The sequence below is a fragment of the Oryctolagus cuniculus genome, chromosome 1 (genome assembly GCF_051225735.1).
Source record: "Oryctolagus cuniculus isolate XC-2025 breed Fujian yellow rabbit chromosome 1, ASM5122573v1, whole genome shotgun sequence".
Taxonomy (NCBI): domain Eukaryota; kingdom Metazoa; phylum Chordata; class Mammalia; order Lagomorpha; family Leporidae; genus Oryctolagus; species Oryctolagus cuniculus.
Genome location: NC_142867.1, coordinates 164213890 through 164233991, shown reverse-complemented (window position 1 = coordinate 164233991; position 20102 = coordinate 164213890). Strand labels below are relative to the sequence as shown.

General features: G+C 47.3%; 1 protein-coding gene across 10 annotated transcripts in view; it reads right to left on the bottom strand.

Moving 5' to 3' along the window:
* Positions 1–20102, bottom strand: part of SMARCA2 (SWI/SNF related BAF chromatin remodeling complex subunit ATPase 2) — a 202724-nt gene that overhangs the window by 119411 nt on the left and 63211 nt on the right. For all 10 annotated transcript variants that reach the window (XM_070051411.2, XM_070051409.2, XM_070051401.2 and 7 more), the window contains 9 exons: positions 18517–18647; positions 18267–18324; positions 15724–15824; positions 14192–14339; positions 11516–11679; positions 10168–10234; positions 9376–9486; positions 6571–6813; positions 5204–5317 (listed from right to left, as the gene is read on the bottom strand). In XM_070051411.2, the coding sequence (XP_069907512.2) occupies positions 5204–5317; positions 6571–6813; positions 9376–9486; positions 10168–10234; positions 11516–11679; positions 14192–14339; positions 15724–15824; positions 18267–18324; positions 18517–18647 (1137 nt within the window). The remainder of the gene's footprint in view (positions 1–5203; positions 5318–6570; positions 6814–9375; positions 9487–10167; positions 10235–11515; positions 11680–14191; positions 14340–15723; positions 15825–18266; positions 18325–18516; positions 18648–20102) is intronic.

Genomic DNA, 20102 nt, shown 5'->3' with positions numbered 1-20102 from the left:
CAGAGAATAGAGAGAGAAATGTACAAACACACACACACACACACACACACAGAGCGAGAGAGTGCAAGTGAGAGAGTGTGAGAGCGAATGCACATACATGCTCCCAAAGTTTTACTTTCAAAATTCCCACAATAGTTAAGACATGATCAGGCCAAAGCTCAGAGCCAGGAACCCAATCCAGGTCTCCCACATGGGTGGCAGGGACCCAATTACTTAAGCCATAATCTACAGCTGCCCAGGGTCTACAACAGCAGGAAGCTCCAGTCAGGAGCCAGAGATGGGACTCAAACCCAGGCACTCTAACAGTGGATGCAAGCATCCCACAGAATCTTTACCTGCTACACCACTCAACCCTGAAATGAAACATGATTCAATTTACAAAGTCTCAGGTTCTGGAGTTCATGGCATGAGAGGGAAACAAAGTAGTAATTAAACACTCTAAACATTTACATAATGAATATAGAACTTACCCATCTTGGGGCTGGCACTGTGGTCTAGTGGGTAAAGCTGCCACCTGCAGTGCTGGCATCTCATATGGGCACTGGTTCAAGCCCTGGCTGTTCCACTTCTCATCAAGCTCCCTACTACTGTACCTGAGAAAGCAGCAGCGGATGGCCCAAGTCCTCGGACCCCTGCACCCACGTGGGAGACCTGGAAGAAGCTCTAGGCTCCCAGGTTCAGATCCAGCCATTTTGGCTATCCAGGGAGTGAACCAGTGAACGAAAATTCTTTCTCTTCCCTTCTCTCTGTAACTCTTCCTTTCCACTAAATAAATCTTAGGGAAAAAAAAGTTACCCATCTTAACTAAGCTTTTTAAATGATTTATACAAATTATACCAAAACTGGGACTGATTTTAGGTAGGTCACCCTTTAGTTAACCTCACACAATGGACATGTACTTTAACACATTTAGGCATCAATACATAGAACTGTACAGATAACTGGCTGTTGAAGATAGCAAATAATAAAGGAGACAATTGGTGGGGATAACCTCAAAAGGGAGTTAAGTCAAAAGGTCAATTCTCACTTAAATTCAGTTTTTTATGGAAATCTTTACTGTGCATTACCATTCCTTCCTGAATATAAGGAATAGATTTTAAGACACTGGCAAGCTGGTAATGGTGGTGGTCACGGGGACACAGTACATTCCCTTGCTCACTAGGTGTTTCACTAGAATGCCACAAAACTAATTTTGCTATGCAGTAAAGCTGCACTTATCCAACTGTGGCCTCATCTGCCTGATCACGTTCACCTGAGAAAGAGAATGAACGTATGTTCAACATCACTAGATGTTAAACACGCAAAATACCACTACGTCACTGTACATCTTACATCTACTAAAATGGCCAAACGTAATTAGGAGTAAATCTTGACAATACAAGTCCTGATAAGAAAGTGGAGGAACTGGACTGCTCACACGTCGCTGGTGGGACTACAGAGTGGTTCAGCCAGTTCAGAAAACCATCTCCAGTTTCGCATCAACTTATGTACACATTGGCCAAACAAGCAATCGTACTCCTAGGCGTTCACTCATGCCAAACAATACCCTGTATTCACACAAAACCCACACATGTGCACAAACACGCGTAGCAGCTCTACCCTGAGTCATCAAAAACCAGAAGTGACCCATGTGCCCAACTGAACAGGTAAGCTAACTGTAGTGCATAAGGATGAACCAACTACTGACACAAACAACTAGGAACAATCCCAAACAGGACACCAAGTGAGAGATTCAGACACAGAAAGTTACATAATGTGTGACTCCATTCATACAACGTTCTGGAAAAGACAAAGTCACATAGATGGGAAACAGATCAGAGGTCACACGAGGTTAAAGGGTTTGACTGAAATGGGCTAACAACAGGGAACTGTTAAGGAGGGGTGAGTGACAGAATTGTTCTGTATTTTGTTGTGGGTATGGTTAACATAACTATGTACTGGTCAAAACTCATACATCAAAAAAAGTGAACTTTATCATAGATGCATTTTAAAATAGAATCAAAAATGTTTCCTACTGATTCTTTTTCATAAAGACACTTGGGAATTAGCACTCTGGCCCCATGCAGCCTTTTCCTGCCCTCAGCTGTAATTTCTGGGTGTTTTACATGGCTTGAGTAAGTGCACAAGTTGTCTGTGGCTATAAGCATTTGGTGACAGAAAATACTTCCTTGCCCTCAAAGATGACGGTGAAATTTCCAACACTACCCTACCAAGGCAGAGAAGACAGAGGAGCCAAGACATATCACCAGCAGCTGCACACATGCACAGATGCATGCACACACGCACACACAGATGCATGCAAGCACACATGTACAGTGACCCCCAAATGCCATGAAGGTGTTTGGGACTCAGGTGTGGGAGAGCCACAGCATAGGCAGCAAGGACCAGAGTGTGGTGACACAGCCCTTGAAGCTAACGTGAAAGCGGGACTCCCAGGAGGAACAGCAGCAAGCAGGGACTGCGTGGCTGTGGGGGTCACAGCGCAGGGCTCTCCCCATGGGCCCGGCCTTGTATCGTGAGCACCGCATCCGTCTCCTCCACGTAGCCACTCCAAGAGGCGCACACTGACCTGGCGTTCTCCCATGAGAACGCCAAGACTCACTGGGCTTCAAGGACGTTCACCAAGACAGGGGGAAGGCAGTGGTGAGCCAGACCCACTGCGACGGGCAGAGCCCAAGATTTCCACTCACAGAGCTGCCCCCAGAAAAGGAGCCGAGGATACCTTTAAACCGAGGGACACCCACAAAGGTATCCCAGGATGGAATCGCAGACATAACACAATGCAAGTGTTTTCATACAGAAGATGTGCTTTTGATAATCTGAGGGTAGCTTTTTTTTTTTTTTTTTTAACTAAAGGTTAACATTGTTCCTGGGTACTCAGGCAGCTCTTTTGTAAAAAGAACCATACAATAGTTTTAAAAAGCAAATAATTTCTTGTGATATAAGTCACCACCCGTAATCCTTATGCTGCTGAAGTTTGATTTTCTACGATGGATTTTCCTAAAGCATTGTTGATAAGGTTTCACCTGTAATGTGTTTTCTAAAATCTATCTCTGTCTCTGTCACTCTGCCTTGTACATGAATAAATCTTTAAAATAAAGATCCTGCTATGTCCGCCAGGCTCAGAGACGAATAAACAAGACTAGGACACCTTACGAGAGGCAGACAGCTCACCTAGCCAATAGGACACCTGTATCCTCCCCCATCACACTACCTGGGTTCCATTCCCAATTCCAGCTCCGGACTCCAGCTTCCCACTAATGCAAGCCTGGGAGGCAGCAGTGATGGATCAGGGGACTGAGTTCTGCCACTCACATTGGAAACCTGGCTTTGAGTTCCCGGTTCCTGGCTTTGGCCCCCCATATACAGCTGCTGCACGTATTTGGGGAGTGAACCAGCCAATGGGACCTCCCTGCCTGTTTGTCTCTCTCTTTTCAAAGTTCTAGGAAATAAGCAAATGACAGGCTTTAGTCAATTACCTTTATACTTCTTACAAAGGAAAAAAAAAAGATGCATGAGACAAAAGAAAAATCTTAATATTCCATTTCTAGGGCGTGCAGGGCTGCAGTAACAGTGCACTAGAGAGCAGTAAGGGGCCGGCACTATTGCTTGGTGGGTTAAGCTGCCAATTGTGGTGCCAACATTCCATATGGGCACCAGTTTGAGTCTCATCTGCTACACTTCTGATCCAGCTCCCTGCTAATGTACCTGGGAAAATAGTGGAAGATGGCCCAAGTCCTCAGGTCCCCACACTCCCGTGGGAGATCTGAAAGAAGCTCCTGGCTTCATCCAGGCCCAGTCCTGGCCATTGTGGCCATTTGCATAGTGAACCAGCAGATAGAAGATCTGTCTCTGTAATTGTCTTGCAAATAAAATAAATAAATCTTTTTTAAAAAGGAAAAAAAGAAAATAGCTCAAGTAGCCATATGACCATTTTTAACCCACTCACCAGTTAATCTACCTAGACTACACTCCACCTTGAACAAGAAAGATGTTACCCAAAGCCAAGACCATAGGAAGTACAGGGAATATCAACAGCATTCAAACCCTAAAATGAACTCACCAGGAAAATAAGCTTAAATACTTACTTTCACTGGAACAAGCATGGTATAGACTTACATTTTTAACCCTTTTTCCTATTAATGGACAGAGGACTAGGTAATAAAATTCTCTTTTAGCAAAGTGATCACTGCACACTATCTTGCCAACTCCCCCTAAAAAAAATGAGCAGGGTGAGCCAATCTGTCCAAAAACAGAGTCGATACCCAAAAAAACTAAAATCACGCAAAGTAAGACAATAGAGTTGGCTTCACACAAGGAAAAAAATTCAAACCAAGATCTCTTGTGCAACAAATAGTATGTGCTGCTAAACAATCTCTCCTTAAGAGGGTGAAAGTTAGAAGTCAAATGCACGTGGTTCCAAAAGATGATGAGAAACACATGAACTCCCTGAATTCATGGAGCCGAGGCTCAAAGGAAGCCGTGAGGCAGTGAGAACACAGTATCCAAAAAATACCCACTTAAAAGGTTCACAGCTTAACATGCACGGTGCAGGACAAAAACCATGTCCCAAAATAATTGCATGATGTGCCTGTAATTTGCAGGAACTCTATTTTTCCAATTAGCATCAGGATGGCGACATCATAGACATCAGCTACAGAATAAACTTCCGGGAAACCTGGCAAATGTTTAGTCTGCCCTCCACTCAAGACACAAGTCCCCAAAATCAAAATCCTCACTTGGGTCATGAGCAGAACAACTCTGCAAGTGCCTGCAACCGTGAGCTTGAGGCAGTCAGGAACTAAAACACAAGAATGGGGAGCTGGAAGGGAATGAGGCTCGACGAATCCAATAATTTTATAAAACTTGCTCAAAAGCTTTTGGAAATTAGGCTGACAAATGCTGAAACTTCCCTTCTCATTCTAGCTCTGTCCAGTGAAAAACAAGCACTTTAAGACACTTCCAGGGTAACCCTAACTGAAATTCGATCCCATGGCTTTAGAAGGCAAGTTCCTCAAGCCCAAGAGGTGTCTTCAAAAAGTTCAAGTTATGAAAAAACCATGTACGGACTTCAAAAAGATTTTTTTGCACCAAAATGAGCTTCTCTTAATTCAATGTTTCATATTTTTGAAGTAGCCTCATAATTTCAGGGAGGAAAAAACAAAAACACAAAAACCCAGGGCTTATTCAATTTGCAACCTACTTTTTCTGGAAGCTGGGATTCAACCTCTTTCTTCAGTCTCCTCAGTAAAAACGGCCTCAGCACCTTATGTAGACGCCGGATGATCAGTATAGTTTCTTCTTCATTCAAGTCCACCTGCAAGACAACCTTGCATGAATCTGATCTCCTTAAAGGGGTGTTTCAGGGAGGAAAGCATCGCGAGAGTATGCAGTGCTTTAACAGGCAGTTTTCCAGGCAGTGGGGCCAGGTGTGTGCCCATCAGACGCCCCTGGGAAGTCTCTTCCCACATGCCTCACCCACCTCGAAACGCCTGTCTGCATCTCAAAGCTGAGTTCCGCACCCAAGGCCCAAGAGGCCGCCGGTTCTCGGCCAGATTTGATAAAGTCACGCATGATTTTATGAGCCACTGAGGCTAGATGAAGACCGCGCTAGACAGCTAACGTGTTCAAAGCCTCGTTAGGCCCCGTCAGGCTGGCCGTCTCATAAGGGCGTGAACATGAAAGAAGCAACACAGGCAGACACACCTGATGCTGCTGAGCCTCTAGGTCCCTTGGCGTTGCTCAAGTTCCCTCCCCCGTGCAAAATCCGCTTTCTCTCTCACCTTCCTCTCTCAGCCTCTAGGGGGCAGAGTTGATCGGCACGACCTCCCACAACCGGGCAAGCCAGTTAATTAACTGCGGAGGAACAGCCAATGTGCCTAGGAGGTACCTCAAGATTAAAGGGCCAAACAGTTCAAACACAAGTTTTCCTCAAGCGTCCTCAGTGGTTTTTCATCCCTCTAATCCAAATGACGCGTGCCCGTTTCTTGTCTTGCAATGGCCCATGTCTCTTAAGAGGAGACAGCTGAGGGAGTAATACCCATCCATTTGAAAATGGCTGCCCCTGCAGCTGAGCAGTGTTCCTGCGCATGTGCAAACCTGGGGCACAGACTAACACTGGACAAACAAGTATACAGGCAGTTAGCGTAAACTCGTTCTGCTCCGTTATACCAACTCCTCTCGAGGAAGTCTCTGAAAGGCAAGCCCGAGTTTCTAACAAGGGAAGCTGTGTTTAAGGCCTGTATTCGGTTCATCACGTTGGTCTGTGCCATTTCTCCAAGAAACGTCTGCGTGCTCAGCCTCCCCGGGAACCTCCCCCGGCCAGGAACATTCTCTGGTAGCCTGGCATGTTAGCCAAAGCAAAAGGACTTAGGAGGCCCCGCTGCCGCGAGCTGAGGCCGGGGCTGTGGCCCCGGGCTGAGACCACATCCACCCACTGAGCAGCTTCAAAAGGCCCCAGACATCCTAACGCACCCTGCGGGATTTCTCTGCCTCTCGTGTTGCCAGCCCGGGGCTCTTTCATGTCATTTCATTGTCATGCAGTGGAAACAACCAAATTGAGACCAGTACCCTTTCGCCAGTCATGGCAAATGGAGCATTAAACCACTGTTCGAATGTGCTGCAACTCTTAAAAATTGTGGGGAGGAGGAAGTTGAGGAGAGCCCAGAGTTCGGGGAGCTTATTCTGTAGCGGGGTGCCGGTCAAGAGGATCCTTCTGGGGGCCACGTAGTGGGTATTCAAGACTTGGGTCAGCTTGCAGTGGTGGTTCTTCATCCGGTGGCCTTCGTCCACGATCATGTATTTCCACCGAATCTGCAACACAACAGAAGGACCCATGTGCGGTGAGCCAGGGGAGAACAGAACCCCCTGCAACAGGCAAGTGGGAGGCAGGAAGCCGGAGGCACGCTTGGTCCCTTGGTCCGTGATACGGCGTGACCCTCCTTCATACAAAGCAATCTCCAGCAGCTGACCATCCCCCACGATGGACAGAGCGTGTCAAACACCACGTCCCAATGGAAGGTTCCTCTGGTGCTCAGGGGCCATGCGATCCCAAATCATCTTGAATGAAATGGCTGGCCCTATATCTAGATCTCCTCTCTCCCCATCTGCTGCTCCATGACAGTGTAGACATACGACATATGTAGCCCAGATTTCATGGTCACGCCACCTCAGCCCATGTACAGAGCACGGATCCCCCCTTGAAGCATCAGTTAATGAGAGAGTCTCCCGAAACGGCACTAGCAGACATCGATAGCTTATGTGGTCTTAGTTCCATGCCTTCATCTCTACTAGCCTGGCTAGTTACTACCCTTAAGAATTTGGCTCAGCGTTTTGTTTAACCCGGTTGTGAACACTGCAACGTTGAAATTTTTCACACAAAAATCTGGACATTCAGCATTTTTTACCAAATTGAGATCTGGCCAGCGAGCTACTCAGTTCCTTCACACTGCTTCTCCAACTGGTCTAAGACGGCTGCTGTATCTGAGATGAAAGGAAACACGCCCTGGCAGAGGGGGCAATGCAAAACCTCATTCCTGCACTGACGCCAACACTGAAGAACAAACACAACCGGATCCCCACGCACGACCATCGCTTTAAAAGCCAGGAATGCTTACCCGGCACGAGCCTCCCTCCCAGGGCCACACAGCCCCTCTCCCTCTCTTACACCTTCACCTTCAACCCTTGCTCAGACCACTGTGGAGTTTCTTCGGTGGGAACAATGAGGAATGTTCCACTCGGCCCATCCATTCCCTACAAAACAGTGGCAGTAGCCAAGAAAAGCATCTGGCACTCAGATGTCCCTGGATCCTCCTGCAAAGCTCTTAGCGAGAAGAGGCAGACAGCAAAGCAGTCCACACAGCCCTCGCCCTCCTCATTAGACGCACCGGGAATGCCAGGGGCAAGAGACGGGAACCAGCAGTCAGGTGGGGAGGCACAGGTAAAAGAAACCACCCGAATTTTTTTTTTTTCAGTCCTCTACAACCTCTGAAAAAGCGTTTTAAGAATAATTACAATTGTACGACCCGTTGCCCCAAACTCACCAACAGCATGCAAAGAGGCTGGCAGACAAAACTGGTTTTAAAGAAATATTCTCAATCTACTTTCCTGACTGATTTAGTTTATGAAATAATAAACAAGGCAGCAGAGGCCTTTGATTTTGCTATTGGGTCTACTCCTAATTAGGCCTTCTACTTGGAGAAAAAAAATTATTCCCCTCTTCTGAAGCCCTACTTCTCCAGTAACAAATAAAAGCAGTGCATCTCGTTACCAGGCGTCTCCGATGAATTTGAAATACGTATGCACCAGTCATGATTGAATCCTTCTAAAAGGATCTCAGGCGTACAAACACATTCATTCCCACAGAAATGCTGAAAACACATCATTTTTGACACCGCCAACTTCCTGAGGACTGGGAACAGCACTGCTGCCTGTGCCGTCTCACTGATTAAACTTCCCCTGGGAGGGCATATTTCCTTTAGGCCATTTCCTGGGATGCCACGGAGGGCACTCTCAGGGCCCAGGGCGAAGGTTTAACTCAGAGGCTGAACAAAACCCTGAAACAGGACTTCTGTGCCACTCTGGCCATAACTTAGTTCCAGATTATGGTGCTTTCCAGGGAACACCAAGGGCTGAAAGAATGACTGTGGGGGGAAAAACAGTAAGTTTTCATTATCTGTTCCAGGAAAAGACGGTACATGGACATACCAGGAGACAAGATGACATTAATGCAAAACAAATCTATTTTGCAGCTAAAGGACAATTAGGGACACACAAATTAGGAGACATGAAAGTGACAGAAATAACTCCTTACGAGCTCCAAATAAACAGTCATAGAGACAGCCTGGAGAAATGTGAACAAGGCTGGGCCCATGATTAATCTGGGACCACACCAAAGCCACCACAGCCACAGCTCAGGGGAGTGTTCACACAGAAGAGGCCAAGCGGAAATGTGCCTCCTCGTCTTTGCAGAGACACAGGCATGAGAGGAATGAACTTATGTGGACAATAACCCAGGGCCACGAAAACAATGATTTCTTTCCGGAGCACGTTCAGCGCCGTTGCAGAAAGAAGCCAGATGAGCTTATAAAAAAGATGTAAACTCATTAACTAAGAGAAGACAGTTACAAGTCCCAGGATCAGTCACGCACGCACGCACATGCACGCACGCACACACGCGTGCACACCAGTGTGCATAAAATTAAAATGCAAGACCAAAATATATCGGACTTTTTAGGGGCAAATAAGAAAGACACATGCCACCTAAGGATAAAATTATTCTACTGAGGGTAATTTGGGAATACTGTGCACTCCAGTGTGATAGTCCACAATTGCACGTGGAAGAATTTTTTTTTTTTTTTTTTAAGAAAAACATACCTTTGCGAGAATGTGCTTGTCTTTTATAATGTACTCGTAAGTAGTCAGGAGGACATTGAATTTGCCACTCCGCAGCTGGGGCACAAGAGAGCGACGCATGGCAGGGGTGCCCTGGAAAGGAAGAAAAACACAACCCTCAGGCTGGGCGGAAGGACACGTGCGCTCTTTCCCCTCTGCCTCGCAATGCTCACTGCCTAAGGGAGCCCAGACCTGAGCCCGAGGCGTGCCCACACACGCACGGTCTGCGCTGACCCCTTAACCAGCAACAAAGTCTGGGCCAACTCCTGTGTGTCTTGACGCCTTGCAGACCCTAACAGAAAGGTTTTCCCGCTCGAGACTGAGGGAGGGAAAGGAGACAAGGAAATCACGGTGACCTGGTCGGAGCAGAGAACCCGCGCGGCTCGGCTGAGAAGCTCCGAGCCCTCAGGAGCGGGCGGCAGGCAGCCCGGGCGGCAGTAATTGCCTGGCGCTGCGGGCACAGCCGGCCCCGGAGCAGCCCGCGGCGAGCCCATGAGCAGCGCGCAGAATGTGCGGTATTTGTCATTTGTATTACTCTCATCAGAAACCTCGCAATATGATAATTAACAATTTTCTTCTGCATTTCACTATCTGAAAGTAATTATGGTTTATTACAGTAATCTTCTTGGGATGATTAACTCTCACTGTTTAGTACATGATGTACATGACAAAACTTTACAACCAAATACAGTTCACAGATGTGCATATGGAATGAAGAAAATCGGGGCTATTTTTTGCATTTCCACATTTATATATAAAGACAGCATTCCAAACCTTGTAAGAAATTTTCACCACAGAAGGAGCCCATTTGTCAAATTCATATGTCCAGTTAGATAGAGTCCTACAGAACAACAAAAAAAAGACATTTGTACAAAATTCAGTGGTTACAAAGATGTTCTTTTTCATTTTCAGGCCTCACCTTAAGAGGGGCTAGGGAACATAAAATAAGATCTCAACTACATATTTATTCTAAAGGTGTGGATATAAGATAAGTTAGAAATAAGCTACCACAAAGGCTGGCAAGTTTGTCCATGGAGCATAAAAAAAAACCTCATAAGAAAAAAAAATATTGAAGAATACATAAACATAGCAAAAATCTACATGTTAATAAGGTTCTGAAAATCATATTGCCAGGGTGATTTTGAGAATCTTTAGAAACAGCCATAGAAGCTGAGAAAAATTGAGTCAGGAAAAACGAATTACAAAACCACATGAAAATGTTAAATAAATCTGTCAAAAGGAAGCAGGGGAAGAAATGATTGACTTAAAAAAAAAAACCTGGAAGTGTCACCATAGTATATTAGTCAGAACATGGAAAACACAGATAAAATGCAAAGAAAGTCTAAATACTATGGACACAGACAATTCGTAGAACAAGGTCTGCAAATAGTCATTTAGACAAAATCTGCAGAAAATACAAAAATAGAACAACACTTATTCTTACACCAAGGGCAAGTTCATATCAGCACTGAGATCCGTTATGACATCTCAGGGAATAAAGCTGCAGCCTTGACACCCACAGCCATACACGCTGTACTACCAAGTAGAGTGGGGAGTGAGCAGTTCTTCTCTGCCACAAGCCCACGAGAAACCACCCAGGGCAGAAAGCACCAGAATGCAACAGTGCTGTCCCATCCAATGCAGAGAAATCATGGAAACACTGAGGTTTTTTTGTTCAATGCAAAATTCATAGTCAGGATTTTGATTTCAGTTCTGCTTTAAAAAATACAAAAAGGGAAGACTTAAGAACACGTGACCTCTTAATTATGTATATATGTATGTATGCATATAACTTTTTGTAAATGGAACAAGGGAAAAGCAAGGAAACCTTTTAAACACACACACCCCTCTTTCCTCTTTGCGTGTCATTACGAAACGACAGTGAGACTCACCATGCAGTGTATAGACCCTGCTGCTAATGGGTCCTGTGCTTAAAGAACCCATCAAAGAGGCTGGGTGGGGTGGGGCAGGAAATGAACATCTAAATCCAGGTGACATGACTCTGATCAGACTACATACAGCATGCTACAATTCTACCCTCGGTGAAAGACAAGGACGAGCTCCTAACAGTACGATCTACAACGCACACAACGGCGACTGCAGGATAAATGACTTTACTTACGAAAGGGGAACGATGATGAGATAGGGGCCATTGAGTCGTTTGTGCTCCATCAGGTACGTGATGAGTGCAATGGTCTGTATGGTCTTTCCTAGCCCCATTTCATCAGCTAAGATTCCGTTCAGATTGTTATTATACAGGGAAACCATCCATTCCAGGCCCTGCAGCTGAAATGAAGAGTAATTGCTTCAATTAGCCAAGATGTGCACAGGTAATTAATACTAATACAACTCAAGTGAGGCTGTGACTTCGTAACTCCTCGGTGCTGTGTGTCAGGCTTCCCACAGTCGGCAAGTGGAGGAAGCACCAAGGCAAAGAGAATATCCAGTCTGAGCCTGTTATCGTCCCTGCTGCTGGGCAGGTGCTGAGTGTTAATCAGATTTAGACGTGATGGGATGCAGCATACTGGTGGGACTGTAAGCGGCTTTGCTGCTCATCCCTGCTTAGCATTTCACAGGATCTAACATTCTAGATTCATTACAAATGAAGCAAACCCAAACCCAAACCCAGTCCAACCACTCCAACCACAAAGAGCCAATGGGAGGATTACAGGGAAAGCAGAAGGCGGGCTGGGCACAGAGATCCCAGATCATCAGAAACAGTCATCCGGGTGATGCAGAGGCTACCCCAGGGTGGGATCCCTCTGGTGAGGAAGCGGGGAGACAAGGGAGTCAGGGCCACCGTGCTGGACCACAGGAGGACATTTCTGTTGCTGGAAGACAGGAAGTTCCCAGACAGCACTGGGAACCTTGCACTGTGAGGACGCCCTAAAAGCAGCACGCTGAAGCTCACTGCCTGCACACAGGCTCAACGCCTGTTCAAAGTACGAACGTCATGCACCAGAGTCGCTTTTGGATTCCCCCACACCAAGTACAGAGTAAAGGCTGGGTGAAAATTGAAAAGTGTTGTCTCCTTCCCCCAAACACCAATCCTCTTCCACCACCACACCACACATGCTCGGCTGAAGTAGTGGAAATAACCACAGAGGCGAAGAGGGGTGGGCGAGAGAAGCTGTCTGCCTGCCTGCAATGCGACCCTGAGGCCACCAGATCTTGAACAAAGCCAACTAAATGCCAAAACATTCAGCTAGGCCGTGGGAGTGGAGCCTCCTTACTTCTTTTAATGAAAATGGGGAAAAGGCAAAATTCTGTGTCTGTGTTAAGCTCATTTGAAACACCAGCAGAAACAAGCCGTAGAAGGGCCTAGAAATTCACCAGCACCGTGCAAAGTGATCTGGACTTTGTCCAGGCCATGGAACTGGGCAACTGAAGGCAGCTATGTCTTGAACCAGGCTCATTATGTGGCTCTCCGGGAAGCAGCGTGAAGGCTTCAGCTAGGTCAAGGTTAAATAGAGAGACGACACAAACATGTCTCAAGGAGCACAAAGACAAAGCTGAGCTTACTCAAAGGGTGCTCTGGAGACGCCTGGGGATCTTGCAAGACCATTTCAGGAGGATGCACAGAGTACAAAGAGTGGCCATTACCTGTCATTCTTACTGTGATGACATCAGCACTGGTGACGCCAAGGCGATGGTGACTGCAGACCGCTGCCCCCTTAGCACAAAGGCAGCAGGCACCAGCAGCCACGGTCTTCCTCACTCCCGTGCTATGGCTGCAAGCACGGCGCCCAGTTATAGGAGCGGATGGGACCTGAGTTCAGAAAGATCGAGCGCCGACGCCCTGGAGCGTGCGCGTCCTAACGTGGATTCCAGGTGCCACTGGTTTCACAGGACGGTAATAGGTGATAAATGAGAACTGGGCGTGATGGTCAAAGAAGCCTGGGAAACTGGACATTAGGCCACGGTAGGCAGGGCATCTAACTGGAGGAGGCCGCCGTGCACTAGGGATCGTACATTCACTTTTGCAGTCTTTGGTGTGCTGATGTGCACTACAGACAATCAGGTTCACTGCCACACTGGCTTCACATCTTGCTGGCTTGGGTGGCCTAGGGTTATGCCTAGTCCCATCAATAAGAGCCCTTACTCACTCATAAAAGTACCCGAGTTTAGAACACAAACTATACGACAATCCTAGTTACAGCGCACAGTATTTCCCATACTTGAGACCTGGCTACAAAACCTTCTTAATTGTGGTTAGTTTTAAAGGAACAACTGCTGGCACAAGGCCCCCCAAAGGAACATACTCTGGGAAATACTACAAAGTAGAAGGATGCAGAAGATGGGCGTGGACCCCAATATAGACAGGTTAGATGAAACACCTGGTACCCAGATGAAACAGCCTGATATTTACCAAAGTACAGTTGCTTACTACTTTATTGTGCCCTAAACACACATTAACACCCACACCCAGCATGAACATAGTACATAGATGCTGGGTAGTTACACCCACAGCACGAAACTACAGCAACAACAGAAACACTCCATTTCCTTTGAGAAGAAGTGCATTCAGAAGAGACCCACAGGCAAACTGTTCCAAACTTGAAGCCAGTGTCTTATCAAAGAAAGAGCTGGGAGGGCGCGCCCCAGGAGAGACGGTGCCATGGAAGTCCTTTCAAAGAAGAACTACAGGCCCGCTGGGGAGATCTCCGTCTCATAGGTGACGGGACCTGAGACATCACACCATGCTCAAAACCTCTCAAGCCATCGGCACGGGCAAGACAGACCCCAGCTCAAATCAGGAAGATGATGACTTGCCTGGTGGACCTCCGAGGCCAATTACCTGGTAATGCTTTAGGGTCCCGTTGATGAGGAGGGCGGACTGCTTCTCCACCCTCTCCGAGATGGCGTGGGCCACGGTGTAGTAGGACTGGGACCCTCTGGCACTGTACTGCATACTGTACTCATCATCCACGTCTTGCTTGGCTGTCCTGAGAAAGACAAAGTCAACACTCACACGCAGACGTCTGGGTGTATGCGTCGGCCTATCTCATCCACGCAATGAACTGAGAGCCCAAGACAGCAGCAATATGTACAGTTCTGTGCCTGCTACGTGCTCTGCAGTGAAAATACACGACCTGTAAGCCTCACAAAAACCAAGCAGGGCACGCGCTACTCTTCTCACCCCCGTTTTATGCACACAGAACACTTGAGGCCCAGAGAGATGACTTCATTTGCCCAAGCCACATACAAGGTAGTGAAACCAGGCAGGTGCCCTGATCTCCAAAGACCGGCTGGAGCCTGAACCCAGCACCTGCAGGTTAGCACTCTGCCGGTGAAGCTGTCAAGGCTCTCAGGATACAAAGCCTGTTCATGGAACGCTGGCTCAGGCTGGCAGGACAAGGTGGGAGAGGGCCGAAGGCAACACTAAGGAGGTAGAAGAGAAGACAGGCAGCCTTCCACCCTCAATGCCTTGTTAACCAGCTAGTAGTTTATTCTACGGCATCGAGGACACACTGACAGGTTTCTCTAAGACCTTCAGTGAAGAAAGGGGGCAGGCAAGTAAAACAAAGGTGTCTAAACTGGCACAGAGTTCCATGGAATAAAAGGAGAAAATACTAGGATGTTCACTTTGGCTATTTAAAAAACAAAATCTCATCTTTTACAATTTTCTCTTCTGTGCATCTTTTCACAACACTTTTCTCTGAATAGCAGAGCCACACAAGCAAAGGGATGTGCACACCACTGACACAAGGGGATGGGGCGAGTGTGGAGCTGCAATGGTCAGAAGGAGGGAGGTGGCAGGTGCAGGGATGCGGCCGGGGCAGCAAGGATGGAGACAGGTGTGCTGTGTCCCGCTTGGGCTTCTGGATCAGCACTGGTGTCGTTAAGGGAGATGAGACCACAATGCAGTGAAGAGGCCAGTTGGGGGGAAGGGGTTGACTAGTTCATTCTGACAGGGAAGTCAGACAGCAGGTGTGAAGCCCAGGACGGAGCCTGAGCTGCCAGAGGGGAGCCAGGAGGGAGAGGACGGAAGAGATGGGGCCAGAAGACAGGAAGGGATGATAGAAGTTAGGAAGCTAGGGAGGGGAGGAAGGGAAGAAGGACCAAAGGAATAAAAGAAGGGAGGGAGGAGAGAGAGAGAGATGTCAAAGAGGAACGGGAAGAAGGGAGGGGGCGATGGGGAGCTGGAAGCCCTACCACCCAGGGGGACCGGACCGGGGGCTGACGGTGGCCTCTGAGGGCACACGGCTCCCAGCAGAGTGTGGGCATGAGGTGGGCTCCCGTCACAAAAGCCAGCTTTCTGGAGGAGCATCCCCACGGCACAGTCTTCACACCGCACATGCCCAAGGGCGGCGAGCCCGAGGTACGCACTCAATGATCTGCTTGGCATCCTTCTCAGAGACTTCCTCGCTGTTGGGATCCAGAAGTATCTTCTCTTCCGTTTCCTGCCTACTGGACTCTTCCTCCTCATCCTGGGCAAGGAACAGAGACACGAGAAAAGGACATCTTAGCCAGCGAATTGCTGTAGCTGGCATTTGCAGAAAAGGGATTCAGTATCGTTCTGCTTCACAAACGAAGCAAGTAAACAGAACTCAGGGAGCAGGCGGGCCAAATGCCTGCATAACCAAACCACACACCATCAGGCTGATTCAGTCCCTGACGGAGGGAAGAGAGGAACTCACTGGGGATCCCCTGCTCCCTAGAATGAAGACGTAAGCACCAGGCCAGCATGAGGAGTACCTGCCACACTGGGTTATCCAAGAGTCCAGTCACCCGCCACTGATCTCACTTCCTTGGAACAATTCTGCAGCTCCTTCTCCAAAGCCACACTTCAGAGACCTGAGCATCCTCCCTCGCACACAAACGCCCACTGTGACAACACCCGTGGGACTGTGTCCCCACGTGTGTCCACTGTGAAGGAACTGGAGCTTTTGAGCCTGCTGCCATCTATAGCCGAGGCACACTACACGTGCGTGTATGCACATAAAAACTGTCAATTACTGGGCAAAGGATTCCGCACCTGCGCAGCCCTCTGTGTTCGGTCACACCAGTGTAACAGTGTCACTAAAATATTCATCACGACCACTCCTAACCTGCTGTTGAAGACTACATTTTCCCAGATAATCCAGCAGAATTCCCTTTATAAGCAGGTGCGAAGGGAGTCTTTCTTTGCCGAAACTCGTGGGTGAAAAAGTATGAATGGACACAACCTCAAGGCTAAGGTCAAACCTGCGGTCACAGGCCACTGAGCAGCGGGCAGGATGCTGAGGACTCGGCATGGCCCCTTCATCTTCCAGCTGAGGAGATGAAATCCTGAGAGGGGACGTCACTAGGTCCAAGTCACTTGTCACTCACATGGGTCCCAAGGTCAGAGCTGATCTCTTCCCAGCTCTCCAGAGCTCTCTGTGGCTGTCTGGCCCAGGCTGGCATCTGCTGGTCACATGGCCTGCTTTATCTTATCTCTGCTCCTCTCTGGCTCTCCTACTCAAAGGCAAAATTCTTCCAGTGGATCATTTACTGGCCCACTCATGCCAGTAAACAGGACACACTGCAACACCAATTCTCCAACTTAACTATCTCCGAGAAATAGAAGTAGCTGGAAAAACATGAGTATGCCCCAAAAAGTATTTGCCTTTTAATGGCTGTTCAGTTTGCTAATGTCAATTTTATTCTTTCTCCTATTTACCAAAGCAGTAAGTGCACATGGTAAATTAATTTAGAAAACATAGATCCAAGAAACAGAAGGAAAACAGTAATTGTCTTAAGATCCTCTTAAGCTATTCTCAGTAAGGTTATTTTATCTGGTCCTTGGCATCTATGGCATGGCACTCTGGGCTGGCAAACAACATACTTAGCAATCACTTATTAACAATGCCCTAATAAAGGAGACCAAATCTTCTTTTACCCCTTCTACTTGTAAGTAATCATTGCAGTTGATCTTGCAAATACCTGTACCCTTTCTTAACTGAAAATAACCAACGTATGCTTCTAGATACATTCCTTTCAGGACAGTGAGAAAGTGCTTCTTGTTAGATAACAAGTATGTCCCAGGAATTCAAATGAGAATCACAAAATCCAGAGGGGATTGGGGCTGGCACTGTGGTGTAGTGGGTAAAGCCGCCGCCTACAGTGCCGGCATCCCATATGGGCGCTGGTTCAAGACCCGGCTGCTCTACTTCTAATCAAGCTCTCTGCTATGGCCTGGAAAAGCAGTGGAAGAGGGCCCAAGTCCTTGGGCTCCTGCACCCAGGTGGGAGACCCAGAAGAAGTTCCTGGCTCCTGACTTCAGATTGGCCTGGCTCTGGCCATTGCAGCCATCTGGGGAGTGAACCATTAGATGGAAGACCTTTCTCTCTCTCTGCCTCTCCTTCTCTCTCTATGTAACTCTTTCAAATAAATAAATCTTAAAAAAAAAGAAAAAAGAAAAGAAAATCCAGAGAGGATCAATAAACTCATTAAGCCAGGTCCATGCTGCCCTTTGGTCCAAGTTCCAAAACTTACAGCTCCATATAGATTGTCAGGCCTAAAGGACTTGAGAAATGTTGAGGCAGCTCATGCTCAGGGTGGACCACTCGGAGGCACTGGGTCGCCTTCCTCCAAGTTTCCCATTTCTGCTTCTCCCTGAAAAACCTTTCCTCCATCTCCAACCTGATGCCAGCTTCTCTTTTGATGGTGCCAAAGGAATTTAAAATTCACATTGTTCCGCCCATAGACAGCCGCCCCCAAGAGATTACTGTATCACTAGGCAAGCACCATCGGAGCTGTTGCAAACCCTTAGCCCAGTTGTCACCCGAAGGCTAACCCTGGAGGCAGAAGAGACAGAAGAGCACATGGGCTGTGCCTACACTGTGGAAGAAGTTTCTCCCCCCCCCCAACTTCCAAACCAACCACCCCCAACAGAGATGCAAGCATACCTCCTCCTCGTAATCGGAATCACTCTCTTCACTGTCAGATCTCGGGGCCACTTCGTAACTAAGGGAGAGGTGGGACAGAGCAGGTGGATTAGCTCTTTAGATTTTAAGACAATAAATGCATATGACTTAACTAGCGCGTTCCATACACAAAGGACAAGTGCTGATAACTGCTCGAGTTTCAAGATTTTGCAAGGCCTGTGCCGATCGCAGAAGCCACAAGCGCACCAGTAATGCTGCTTTCTTGCCATACCCAGGATTCATCTCCAACCAGGCGTCCAGCTGACTCGCTTTGGGTGCTTCTGGTCCAAACAGGACCTTGCCGGTTTCCGTGTGCGTCACTTTGACGGGGAGGTCGCTCATCTGACTGCTCTCATCTATTGGCTAGAAAGCAGGGGGAAAAAGAAAATCACGTCACTGCTGGACGTGAAGACGTCTGCCCAGTCCTGTGCTGGACATTTCTGAGCCTCTAGGCTGTCTCATGGCTGAAACCCTTTGTGTGTGTGTGTGTGTGTGTGTGTTTGGAAATCACACTACTCAATGAGTCTTGGTGAGAAGAGAAAGAAACAGAAATTGCCAGCCTCTTTTTCCAACAAAGATACAGGCATAAGACCTGGGCTCTACCAACCGGCTGCACTCACCCAGGCTCTGAGTCAGCAGCCAGGAGGTCAGTGGAATGGAGCCCAACAGGCACACTGGTGGAAGGGTAGACCACGTCAGTCTGTTGTAGTAGCCATCCCAGCGAAGCAGTACTGGCTGTGCCAAGTGCTTGCCTGCTCCAAACAGCAACCAGGCCTCCTCACTGTACAAGTTGTACTCTATCGCTGGGGATGGCCCCGGGACCAGTTCTGCAGTACTCCTGGAGATCCAGTGAGTTATCCAATATCATATTACAGGCTGAGCATCCTTAGTTCCAAAACATGATATCCAAAGTGCTCCAAAATCTGAGAATTTTTGAACATGAACATGACTCCATACATGGAAAATTCTATACCTGACCTCATGTCTTGAGTCTCAGTTAAAAGGCAGGCACATTAAAAATATAACATAAAAAATTACCTTCAGGCTATGTGTATAAGGTATATATGAAACACAATTGAATTTTGTGTTCAGACTGGAATCCCATCCCAAGATATCTCATTATATACATGCAAATATTCCAAAACAATAAAAAAAATCAGAAATCCCAAAACACCTTTGGTCCTAAGCACATAAAATAAAGAGATATTCAATCCATAATATATTCTCTTCTTACTTAAATCAGGCAGAACTGATTTTAGTCACTTGCAACTAACAAGTCCCAATCCGTAAATTAACACTCCCCAGATAATTACTGCAAAGTCATAGCTTCAGCAAGAGCGGAGAAAGGAAACAATATGACAGCCCGCATCATTCCCTGAGGGGCTGATTTGGCTTCTGCAGAGCTGTGTCCTTTATCCAAAACCAAGCCCCCAGGTATCACTCTCCCAGTGGCACCTGTGAGTCTGAGAAGGAAAAGGGCCCCATTCATCAGAAACCCAACAAATTGGCCGAGACTGAGCTGAAGTTCATTACTAGACTCTACGCAAGATGACTTGCTTGGAAAATTAAGAGAATAAATGAAATTGCAGAGGTTGTATTAACCTACTTCAGAGAACAAATTGTCTTCAAAGGCCTCAAACCGGAGCAGTCCTATGCAAATGAATGCTACTGATTACAGGGTGAGTAACTTCTAGGAGCAGACCGCCTGGTAAAATGTTTGCTTGGAAATACTCAATTTGTGAGCAGCTTCGAGTTATCTATCTCCTGAAAAGTAGCAACATGGAAGATTTGAACAATTCATTAATTTCAAAGAAATTT